Source organism: Scardinius erythrophthalmus, assembly GCF_964197995.2.
Source record: "Scardinius erythrophthalmus genome assembly, chromosome: 23".
NCBI classification, from domain to species: domain Eukaryota; kingdom Metazoa; phylum Chordata; class Actinopteri; order Cypriniformes; family Leuciscidae; genus Scardinius; species Scardinius erythrophthalmus.
Window position 1 is genome coordinate 19,557,072 of NC_138243.1, and position 11,878 is coordinate 19,568,949.

General features: G+C 38.2%; 2 protein-coding genes across 4 annotated transcripts; both read left to right on the forward strand.

Moving 5' to 3' along the window:
* The first annotated feature begins 1,032 nt into the window (after positions 1 to 1,032).
* On the forward strand, positions 1,033 to 6,574 carry crtam (cytotoxic and regulatory T cell molecule). Of its 3 annotated transcripts, none has more exons than XM_081354679.1 (12): positions 1,033 to 1,098; positions 2,207 to 2,356; positions 2,467 to 2,619; positions 2,725 to 2,841; positions 3,490 to 3,648; positions 4,084 to 4,182; positions 4,519 to 4,593; positions 4,707 to 4,745; positions 4,875 to 4,943; positions 5,171 to 5,323; positions 5,446 to 5,532; positions 5,634 to 6,574. In XM_081354679.1, the coding sequence occupies exons 1-12, from the start codon at positions 1,047 to 1,049 to the stop codon at positions 5,792 to 5,794; spliced, it is 1,314 nt and encodes a 437-aa protein (XP_081210805.1). In that variant the 5' UTR covers positions 1,033 to 1,046; the 3' UTR covers positions 5,795 to 6,574. The 3 variants fall into 3 exon arrangements, with proteins under 3 accessions (XP_081210805.1, XP_081210806.1, XP_081210807.1); XM_081354680.1 differs by having other exon boundaries at positions 4,710 to 4,745; positions 5,634 to 6,269; XM_081354681.1 differs by lacking the exon at positions 3,490 to 3,648 and having other exon boundaries at positions 5,634 to 6,269.
* Positions 6,575 to 6,969: 395 nt separating this feature from the next.
* On the forward strand, positions 6,970 to 11,444 carry hspa8 (heat shock protein 8). Its single transcript, XM_081354684.1, has 9 exons — positions 6,970 to 7,254; positions 8,009 to 8,218; positions 8,432 to 8,637; positions 8,878 to 9,030; positions 9,272 to 9,827; positions 10,034 to 10,236; positions 10,331 to 10,529; positions 10,613 to 10,845; positions 10,959 to 11,444. Exons 2-9 carry the CDS (start codon positions 8,014 to 8,016, stop codon positions 11,151 to 11,153), a joined length of 1,950 nt encoding a protein of 649 aa, XP_081210810.1. The 5' UTR covers positions 6,970 to 7,254; positions 8,009 to 8,013; the 3' UTR covers positions 11,154 to 11,444.
* The last annotated feature ends 434 nt before the right edge of the window (positions 11,445 to 11,878 follow it).

Consider the following 11,878-nt stretch of genomic DNA (forward strand, 5'->3'; position numbering starts at 1 on the left):
AAATAACTTTAAATATATTTGAAATAAAGGTCCTCTTTCTCTGACCTTTACCATGACTGTTCCCTGCTTGATCTGCCTAACTCAACCAGGGTGCTGAGTCCATAACCACGTTCAAGAAACGGCTGAAGACGCACGCTTCTTTTTCGACAGCACTTGATCTAGTAATACTAACACTTTCTCTTCTATTCTCATTTTTTTTTTTTTAAGTTAACATGTACTGCGTTAGATTAAACTGAGAAGGGTCATAGCACTTGCATATTGTTGTCCTACTGTTAGTTTAACTGCTTCTATTGTTCTCATTTGTAAGTCGCTTTGGATAAAAGCATTTATTCCATTAAGTTTATTCCTGTGATGGCAAAGCTGCCTTTTCAGCATCATTACTCCAGTCTTTAGTGTCACATGATCCTTCAGAAATCATTCTAATGCTGATTTGGTGCTCAAGTAACATTTCTTATTATTATCAATGTTGAAATGTTCTTCTGCTTAATATATTTAACTGGAGGCATTTATTTCAGGATTTTTGATTAATAGAAAGATAAAAAGAACAGCATTTATTTGAAATAGAAATATTTTGTCGCATTATAAATGTTTCTGCAACTTTTGATTAATTTAATGTGCCCTTGCTAAGTAAAAGTCTAAAAGTATAATTTCTTTTTTTAAAATCGTACCATTATATTGTATTATATTATATTATATTATATTATATTATATTATATTATATTATATTATATTATATTATATTATATTATATTATATTATATTATATTATTTGAACAATCATATATTAAGGGAAACTGAGGCCAATAAGAATTTAAGTCTGAATTAGACATATCATTTGACATGAATAGATGAGAACTTAATAGGTCAAAAGTGGGCAAGTGTGAATTTTCTAAACGAGAACCAACCTCTGGCCGAAATGCCCCTGAAACTCACACATTAATTCGCACAGGGGAAAAGACCATGACATCTCATGATGTCATGGAAGCCACTCTCTTTAAAAGAGTCTAAGCAGAGGAAGTGAGCTTCAGAGTTCAAGAGCGTGCAGTATGGAGATCAAAACCGGCTTTGTTATTCACATTCTGATGTTGATTGTAGGAGGTAAGACAAACATATTTCTTATTTGAAACGCTTTAGGCTATATCTCTGACTTAATAAAGTGGCATTGTGGTTTACTAGTTTGTGGATGCATTAATGATTCGTTGAATTTAATAAAAAAAATTATCGTAAGTGGTTGCACATAATTGATTTTAGCTACATTTAAACAAGTGCATTAAGTTGAACTTAATCAATTTTTTTATTAAATTCAACGAAGCATTTTTTTCAGAGGTTTCGTTGTCCGACGTGTTAGTGCTTTCAGTGGTTTATTGTATGATGCCGTTTGATAGATTTCTACATGATTTTATCAGTCATTGTGCAGCTCGTTTCATTTTTTTACTATAGATTGGGGTGAATGATATAACTTTACTTTTTACGTGTGTACTCACCTTGTGGTATATGAACAGGAAACTATTCTTGAATACAGAATCATCACAGCAGTGGATGTTAAGCTTTTCAATAATGGACCTAAATAATGAAAAACAGTATCAGTGAATATAACTGCACATATTTAAAAATTACAAATAAGTTACATTATTAAATGGAATTAAGTTCAGAGGTGAATAAAAGGAATATTAAATTTAATTAATCATTGCACTCTGAAGGTTTTAGTGTACTATACTCCCACATAAAATTACACATTAGGAAATATTGGTCATTTTACATATGACTAAAAAAATCACACTCCCATGTCGCCTGATTTAGAACTTCATCTGTTTGATATGTTTACACCTCTGTGAATAACGTTTTAACACCACTGTTTCCTGTTCCAGCGCCAGCATGTCGCTTTATGTGTCACAGTGGCAAGTTTTCTCTCGCTGCAAGATTGAACCACACAAGCAAATAAAAGACCACTTACAGCAGTCACTCTAATGCAAAGTGTAGCCCCTTCTCACTTTCAGCCGCAGCTAGCGAGAGGGCTGAGAATACTCAAATGAGTCAGAGCAGAGCGTAGGGTGACTGCGGTGTTATCTGCCCCCTTATCAACCTACTGTTCTTCCATTAAACTAGCCCACCTCTGGACTGTATATTTAGCTTTGATCAATGTCTTTGGTCGGAATGTATTGTTAAAACTTGATGATTCTCACTTACTTATTTCCTTTCTGAACAGGAATAAGAGAATGTTCCGCAACAAAGTACATTACAGTGGCAGAAGGAGACACACTGGCATTGAAATGTCCACGAAGAAATTTCAGTGAGAATGCATTCATGGAGTGGAGAAATCCACAAGGTCATGTTATGTACTTCAACAACATCAGAGGTGAGGGAAAGAACACTGTATATTGTGCGAAAACCATTGAAAAACACATTTACATTTCCTCTTTGTTGTACTTCATAAACATTAAAGATTTATTTCATGTTCCCGTACAGGTCTACGAGATTCAAGGAGCAGCATTTTTACTTCAGACAACTCTGAATATGTGTTACTCCTGTCTAACGTTACCTTCGACGATGAAGGGCTTTATAAATGTCTTCTGTATGAAGATAAAGTCGTTTCAAAAAGATTCAAAGTAAAAGTTCTGGGTAAATATAAATATTTTATCACTCATCTTTTCCGAAAGCATGCATAAAATGATTTGCAGATGAATAATGGAATATAAAATGAGACTCTTTTTGATCTGGTCACAGGAGCCCCCAAAATAGAAATGGCCGAGTATGAAGATAAAACAATCCTCAAATGTTCAGTGACAGCGAATGGCAACCCACCTGAACTCTCTTGGCGAATCAGTGGGGTTGAAATTGAAGGTAAGTTACGAGAAGTGTCTCGGTTTGAGTGGGCAGACAGTTGGGGGGAGGCAGTTTCCAAACTTTTGACCGGTAATGTGTGTGTGTGTATATACATAGCCTATATATACGTTTTTCGAAAGAAATGAATAGCCTACTTCTAATCAGCAGGAATGCTTTAAATTGTGACAGTAAAGACATTTATAATGGCACAAAAGATTTCTCTTTCAAATAAATGCTGTTCTTTTAAACTTTCTATTCATCAAAGAATCCTAAAAAAATGTATCAGTTTCCACAAAAATATTAAGCAGCACAGCTGTTTTTAACGCTGATAATAATAAGAAATAATGTTTCTTGAGCAACAAATCAGCATATTAGAATGCAGGCTTGGTGAGCGTAAGACACTTCTTTTAAAAACATTACAAAATATAACCCACAGACATACTGTGAAACATATACTGACAAATAAAGTCCCATGCCTTCTGACATTTCACACACTGTGAAACTACTAATACCTCGTGAAAAATAGAGGAACCACAATATTCTGAAGCAGGTCAGCTAAGGATAAATGCAAACAATGGTACTATCAATAATACATTTAGGGTGTTTCTCATACTAGTTGAATTAAAAATCACAGATTACTGAATATGCCCTGTTTTGCCCTAACAGCTCTACCCAATACCTTGCGGGAGGGGAGATCCAACAGGTCACTGGCAGTTAGCATCTTAACAATCAAAACTCATATCAGGGAAGCAACAGTGATGTGCCTGGCAAAACACAAAGATCTCCCAAAACAAGTGCTGGATTTTATCATCATTGAAAATCACTGTAAGTACCACAAATGGTACATATAACCAGTTTCAGTACATTAAACCAGTTCCGACATATTTGCTTTCACCTCACCACCACCACTGATTTCCCAAGCATGTGACCAAAAACAGGAGCATTTTGCCATATATGACATTATCCATTATTAGAAAAGGGAAATGAAATATTAGGGGATTTTGTTTGGCTGTGCTGCACAGAGAAAGTTAATCTACACTTCAGAGTATTTGGTAGTTTCCAATTTAAGTGAATGTGTGGTCCACATTAGAGTGATCAATCACATGATCTAAGGGAAGTCAGCTATTTCTTTGAACAAAACAGGCTGGGTTCCCCATTCAGAATAGACACACTAACCAGTATATTAACAAATACTTTAAAAAGTCAGATTCTTATACACAAACAGTCAACAGTGAATGTTTTTATTGTGTCTTCACATAGCTGTTACGGCCTCCACATCAAGGTATTCCAGTACTAGAGATGTGCTAAAAACTGAGACAATGACCACTGTCACGTCTGCTCCTGCCATTAGCAGTACAGGTGAGTGTTTCTCTTAATTTCATGTGTTTGGACAAGTAATGAAATATGCGATGTCACACCAATTACACTACATAAACTAGGAGTATCTGAGCCAGCACATGACAGAATACTTTAAATACTGCTCACATAAAAACAAAAGCAAAACCCCCTTCTGTTTGAGGGCTTCACATAAAACTCCACATACTGGTAATAGAAATTGCTTCTGCTCCTTGTAACTCTCTGCCTCCACCTACTGGTAGCTCTTGCAGTGTGCACACAGTCACTTATAGAGTTACCTTTTTGATTTTTAAATTTGATACCTCACAACTGATTAACAAATTCACCATCTGATCACAGCACACATGGAATTGTCGTCAGAAAATACTGAAGTGCTCCCAACAGGAGACAGCACTACCTCAAACCACAGACAAGGTAAATTTGCATGACAAAACACTTATTAACAATATTACAATTTCATGTAAAAGCTGATGTGTGTTTTGTATAAGGCTTTGTGATTAATTAATTCGCATTGTGATCTCTTTTAGTAGACGAACATTCTACTGCAACAGATATAAACTTGACAAGTAAGTGTTCATATTCATATTAAATTCATGTCATATAAACATGACATATTGAACATCATATAGCCTACCATTAATTTCCTGCTTATTTTATGTTGTGAAATTAATCTCAAATCTACCTTTACATTTCAGCACAGAACATAAACTCTTCAGAGTCCATATCACCTGAAGAATTCATGACCAAAAATGGCACCAACTCAGGTGTGAAGCTCATAAAAAATAAAATGTTTCATTGTCAAGCCAGCAAGACAAAATTTCCACCTTGTTCTCTTATAAAAGATTGCTAATTGCAAGTCCAAATAAAAGCAACATGTAATTAAGGACGTTATTAAAGATTGCAGTGATCAAAATAGACTTTTTCTTATGCTTTTGTGATGCTATCCTAAGATGTAATTTGATGATAATTATATTACTTTGTGTATTTGCAGGCCTTGACATAGGGGACCAAGGCAAACAATACAATCGTAAGGAAAGCTCACCACTGCTGATCCTGCTGGTCACAAGCCTTATCATATGTTTACTTATTGTAGTCATCTTCTTTGTGATCAGACTGCGAAGGGCACATATAGCCTGGAAAAAAGGTAATATAAGATTATTTATATATTTTACCTTTAATTCAAGCTTAATTTATATTGTAGGGTTTAGCTGTGATTTAATTCTGGATAGGCCTACAGTTTTTCACTTTAATCTGATTTTATAACAGAGAATGAAGAATCAGACCAGTCTGTGGAAAGCAGCAAATCAAAAGCCAGTCATGAAGAAAAGCAGTCTCAGGAGAGGAGAAGACAAGGTATAACCACTTAAACCATCTAATATGGTGGATCAAACACAGAAGCTTTTGTGTCTTTGCAAACTACTAATTTTTCATATTTCTCTTGATTTTCCGTCTAGGCTTTTGGAACTCAAATTTCACAGAATACAGAGTGGAAGAAACGCCACAGAATACAGAAAAGTCAACAGTTACAGTAGATGTGATCACTGAAACACAAGACAGTTCAAGAACAGCTTGTAACAAACTTGACGGAGCTTGTGTCAAGGAGACTGAACTTTAGAGGGAAATTCAGCTGTATCTGAATCCTCATCAGAGACTGAACTAATTTTGCAGTTCTGTAATGAACAATGGTGCTCACTCCTATTTTGGGAAAATTAAAAGATGACAAATATAGGCTTTTGTATATATTCTTAGCTATTCTGTATTTACATTGTTGATGGTTTACATTATTTTTATACTGAATGTAAAGAAGTGTTTTATTATGTGTCATTTACAGTTTAATAACTTTAAAGTGCTCCCATGACAAAATTGGAATAGACTGCATGACGTTTCAACGTATAAAAATTGGCCTTTTTAACCTGAAATGGCTGCTGCTCTCCCTGTTATCAAAGTCCCTGTTTCAAAAGTCAATATGAATGAAAAACTGTTTTTGTATGAAATAAACTCTATGTTATGTAACATGTGAATGCTATGCTTGGTGAATCTTCAAACATGTGATATATGGATATATTATAAATTGGCTCAGTTTTTGTTGTAACTTCCTCTTCAGTATTGTTTTAGACAAAAAACAAACAAAACCAAAAAACATACTCACAAAATATTAAGATTTCTGGCACCTAATATGTGACTTGTCTGTGTTTAGTGAATTCCATGAAATGTTGTAGACATTTCCTCATTTTTTGGTGATTCGAATTGTTCGTTCGTATCGCCACCTACTGGACAATGGTACTCATGCAATGGTTTGTGTCCTCTGATTCGTTCACTTTCCTTTACTCAGTGTTTCCTTCATATCCATTTTCTCGATCATAAAATATATTAAATAAACAGATTTTTGACACTGCCCCAAACCCTAGATCTATCAGGGCTCAGGTTTCAGTCGGCGTTGTGTGTTCAGCTCCTCATGCGATGATACACAGTGGAGCAGAGTATTACCAACCCATTGTAAAAGAGTATCAAACATGTGCATATTATATTTTGTTAAAAAATCCTATTCGATCTCTATTACAAACTTGTATGTAACGACTGATATACTTAACTAGACAAGACCTTTTGTTCCAAACCAAGGTCATTTCAAGATATTGTGACTATTTTTTTTCTTGATACATTTTATTTATGTGCTTAATCTTTGCGTATTGTACTAAGCAAAGCATTTGTGTTTTTGCTGTATCATCGTCGCATTTCTAGTGAATTTCGTTCATACATGTACAGCAGCAGCAGGACAAACTGTTCCGCATTGACATCGATTGCGGCAAACCTGAGGGGGATGGTCTGGAATTTTTTCTAACCAGTTTGATCCTTGGTTCTTCCTCAATGGGCGTGTCTACACGAAGTATTACGATTTTACATTGGTGCTTAGGGGTTGAAGTCTAGTTATCTGAAATCTCATTGGCTCAGATACCGGCAATAAATGCTGTTCTAGAACATTCGATCCTTCTCTCTTACCGAAGCAAGGCGAGGCAGTTAGTCGCCATTCCAGCTCTCCAACCGGCATCTTCACTCATCTCTGTTATTTCCAGCTTGGTAAGGTCTTTGTTCTCTCTTTCTCGATTATACTGTACTTAACAATCTCACAGAAAAATAAAACCTCTTCTCTGCTGACACGTTACCACAGCTTTGTTATAAAATGTGATTTTTAGAGGGCTACATTAAGTTTTTTTGTTTTATAACGAATATTTTCCATATGTGCTGAACCATTAATAATGATTCCGCTATTGTTTATTGTATTTAGTACCGGTGAGTTTCATATTACAGGTAGTTTCACTTACCTAATCTGCTTTTAGTTTTCACTCTTACTCATTTTCGAAGAAAAATCAAAGTGTGATAGATTAAACTACTCATTTTAATTTCTACAGGCAAATACTCGAGAAGAATACGTTAAATTTAACTTTAACCGCAACTGGCACCTCGTGTAATCTTACCACGCGGCTCAACCGACCTTAATCTTTGATTAGATTTACATGGTCACTTAATACCGGTATATCCTCCTTTAAATGTCCAGGCTTTCACTTCGCACAGTAACCGAAAAGTTTTGAAGCTGCATTTTGAACCGATTTCGATCAGTGCGATTCCGAATTCAGTGTTTGACCGTAGAATATTCTAGAAGCTCAAACCACGTGGTCTGACGCATATCCGCATGTGCTCCCGGCCTGGGCTTGGCATTATGTGGTTTCACAGCAGTATAGTTGGCTAATCAAAGAGGTCTGGTTCACTTTTTCTATTAGTACTTAAGAGCACCTGACTCAATTTATCAATACTTTTGATTTTTTTTTTTCAGACACAATGTCCAAGGGACCAGCTGTTGGTATTGATCTCGGGACCACCTACTCCTGTGTAGGTGTCTTCCAACATGGAAAAGTTGAAATCATTGCTAATGACCAAGGAAACAGGACCACTCCAAGTTATGTAGCATTCACAGATTCAGAGAGATTGATTGGAGATGCTGCGAAAAACCAGGTTGCTATGAACCCCACCAACACCGTCTTTGGTAAGTGGTCATTTTATAAAAATTAATTATAAAACTGATTCGCTGTGATGAAGTTGATTCCTTGCCATTCGTAGTTTCCACCAGAGGTTGAAAAACCAAAGATGGGCCAAGCACCTTCCTTGGATGTCTGAGCGAAATCCTTGCAAATTTGTATAGTTTTATTTTTTTTTCAAACCTCTATATATCCTAAACGTATATCTTAATCTCCTATAGATGCCAAGCGTCTGATTGGCCGCAGGTTCGACGATGGTGTTGTTCAGTCTGACATGAAGCACTGGCCTTTTAATGTCATCAATGACAATACCCGTCCCAAGGTCCAGGTTGAATACAAGGGTGAGACCAAGAGCTTCTACCCTGAGGAGATTTCCTCCATGGTCCTCACCAAGATGAAGGAAATTGCTGAAGCCTACCTGGGAAAGGTGAGCAATCATTCAGCTGTCAAGTAGCTCTGTTGAACTCCCCTTTGACTCGAAGTGTTTCGCTGTGATGAAGTTGATTCCTTGCCATTCGTAGTTTCCACCAGAGGTTGAAAAACCAAAGATGGTCCAAGCACCTTCCTTGGATGTCTGAGCGACATGCACTATGCTGTAGCTGAATTGTTAATATTGCCTTGAGTTCCAAGTGTGAAACTAGCATCTTAACTTGCACTCTCCTTGCAGACTGTATCCAATGCTGTGGTCACCGTGCCTGCTTACTTCAACGACTCTCAGCGACAGGCCACCAAGGATGCTGGAACCATCTCTGGCTTGAATGTTCTGCGTATCATCAATGAACCAACTGCTGCTGCTATTGCTTACGGTTTGGACAAAAAGGTTAGTTAAACTTGCATGTCAAAGTAGCTTTATGAACTGGTGACCTTATTCAGTTCTTTTTAGCTTTAGTTTCGCTATGATGAAGTTGATTCCTTGCCATTCGTAGTTTCCACCAGAGGTTGAAAAACCAAAGATGGCCCAAGAACCTTCCTTGGATGTCTGAGCGACGTTTTATTCATGCGAGTGTTGTACAGCTTATTGATGGGTGTGCAGATGCTTATTCTCTTATTCCTCTTTCCAGGTTGGTGCTGAGAGGAATGTCCTCATCTTCGATCTTGGTGGTGGCACCTTCGATGTGTCCATCCTCACCATTGAGGATGGCATATTTGAGGTAAAATCTACTGCTGGAGACACTCACTTGGGTGGAGAAGACTTTGACAACCGCATGGTGAACCACTTCATCACAGAGTTCAAGCGCAAGCACAAAAAGGACATCAGCGACAACAAGAGAGCCGTTCGCCGTCTCCGCACCGCCTGCGAGAGGGCAAAGCGTACCCTGTCCTCCAGCACTCAGGCCAGTATTGAAATAGACTCCCTCTATGAGGGCATCGATTTCTATACCTCAATCACCAGGGCCCGTTTTGAGGAGCTCAATGCTGACCTCTTCCGTGGCACCCTGGACCCAGTTGAGAAGTCCCTTCGTGACGCCAAGATGGACAAGGCTCAGATCCATGACATTGTCCTGGTTGGTGGCTCCACTCGTATTCCCAAAATCCAGAAGCTGCTCCAAGACTACTTCAATGGCAAAGAGCTCAACAAGAGCATCAACCCCGATGAGGCTGTCGCTTACGGAGCAGGTGAGCCATTTAGATTTTTATTCTCTTTATTCTTACTCCTCATTCGCTATGATGAAGTTGATTCCTTGCCATTCGTAGTTTCCACCAGAGGTTGAAAAACCAAAGATGGCCCAAGCACCTTCCTTGGATGTCTGAGCGACTGTTGTCATTGCTATCTGACTTTCTCAAGTTGTCCAAGGTTCTTATTTTTCACCTTTCTGTTCCAGCTGTCCAGGCTGCCATTCTCTCTGGTGACAAGTCTGAGAACGTTCAGGACCTGCTGCTGCTCGATGTCACTCCTCTGTCCCTTGGAATTGAGACAGCTGGCGGAGTCATGACCGTCCTCATCAAGCGTAACACCACCATCCCAACCAAACAGACTCAGACTTTCACTACCTACTCCGACAACCAGCCTGGTGTGCTTATTCAGGTGGGTACCACGTAATTCTATTATGAATTTAGTCTTGTCAGTCCCTTGGATCTCTTTAACATTGCTATCTTATTTTAACTTCCCCTCTGCTCAGGTCTATGAGGGTGAGCGTGCAATGACCAAGGATAACAACTTGCTGGGCAAGTTTGAGCTTACTGGAATTCCTCCTGCACCTCGTGGTGTTCCCCAGATTGAGGTCACCTTTGACATTGATGCCAACGGCATCATGAATGTTTCAGCTGTTGATAAGAGCACTGGCAAGGAGAACAAAATCACCATCACCAATGATAAAGGTAAATCTTTCTCTTCTGTATTAAAATATTTAATGACTACTTTTGTTGATCACTTCAGAGGTTAAATGAAAAGTGTATTTCAGGTCGTCTCAGCAAGGAGGACATTGAGCGCATGGTGCAGGAGGCTGAAAAGTACAAGGCTGAAGATGATGTGCAGCGTGACAAGGTGTCTACCAAGAATGGTCTGGAGTCCTATGCCTTCAACATGAAGTCCACTGTTGAGGATGAGAAACTAAAGGGCAAGATCAGTGATGAGGACAAGCAGAAGATCCTTGACAAGTGCAATGAAGTCATCAGCTGGCTTGACAAGAACCAGGTACATTTTCCATCAGCTAGAGACATTTGTTCAATGTGGCTTTTTTATTTCTTTTCTTAACTTGCATTTGCATACCCAAAATGACTTTGCAACTGCTATTTGAAAACTTTCAGACTGCTGAGAGGGAGGAGTTTGAGCACCAGCAGAAGGAGCTGGAGAAAGTATGCAACCCCATCATCACCAAGCTGTACCAGAGCGCTGGAGGCATGCCAGGTGGAATGCCCGAGGGTATGCCCGGTGGCTTCCCAGGAGCTGGTGCTGCTCCAGGAGGTGGATCCTCCGGCCCAACCATTGAGGAGGTCGACTAAGCCATTCCAAAGCCACTATTGCTACCTCCATAGCAATGTTTACTGTTGCCCTCTGTAGTTTGACTCTAAAATGTTACTTTTGTGACTTTTAGATTAATTCAAATTGCAGAGTGATTGTTGTAATTAATAAAAAAGGGGGATTAAGGGTTCACATTTCCAGATCACAGGGAACAGATTTTCTACCTAGATTGCACAACCTATTTATCGACTTGTGAAATGTGAATTTCATAAGACGCTTCCAACTGCCTCAATGCTTTGAAGGAAATGAATAAAATGTTGACTTATTCCCAATGCTGCCTCTGTATTTTTTTTATTAAATCTTGTGGATATAAAATGTGTTTGTATAATAAGGTTTTGACCTGAACTGCTTATTTTTATAAATTGGGTTGACCTTAAATTCTTTAAACTTTCTTTATAAGGGGTTAAGTGTCAATGTGCTAAGAAAGGACAACATGGACTTGAAATGCTGACAAAATCTGGCCTATAGCTGTACGTTACCTGGTGAACTAAGTCCACACTAATCACTAGTGGGAAAATGATTAATTCGAATTTGAGGGAGAGAAACAAGCGCGCAGCCATCTTTAGAATGTTGTTTTTGCGGAAATCTATGGCATCGCTGTTGAGTAATTAGCTGGTGACGTGGATTTACTTATTGTAAAGTTAACGAAAGTTCTCATGCGGATTGTAATGTTTAAAGCAGATGTGCTAAATGTAAGTAGACATGG

Coding starts and splice junctions, on each gene's coding strand:
- crtam (XM_081354679.1), top strand. CDS start 1,047: ATGGAGATCAAAACCGGCTTTGTTATTCACATTCTGATGTTGATTGTA. Junction 1,099..2,206: donor TCTGATGTTGATTGTAGGAG/GTAAGACAAACA, acceptor CTTTCTGAACAG/GAATAAGAGAATGTTCCGCA. Junction 2,357..2,466: donor GTACTTCAACAACATCAGAG/GTGAGGGAAAGA, acceptor GTTCCCGTACAG/GTCTACGAGATTCAAGGAGC.
- hspa8 (XM_081354684.1), top strand. CDS start 8,014: ATGTCCAAGGGACCAGCTGTTGGTATTGATCTCGGGACCACCTACTCC. Junction 8,219..8,431: donor CCCCACCAACACCGTCTTTG/GTAAGTGGTCAT, acceptor AATCTCCTATAG/ATGCCAAGCGTCTGATTGGC. Junction 10,846..10,958: donor GCTGGCTTGACAAGAACCAG/GTACATTTTCCA, acceptor GAAAACTTTCAG/ACTGCTGAGAGGGAGGAGTT.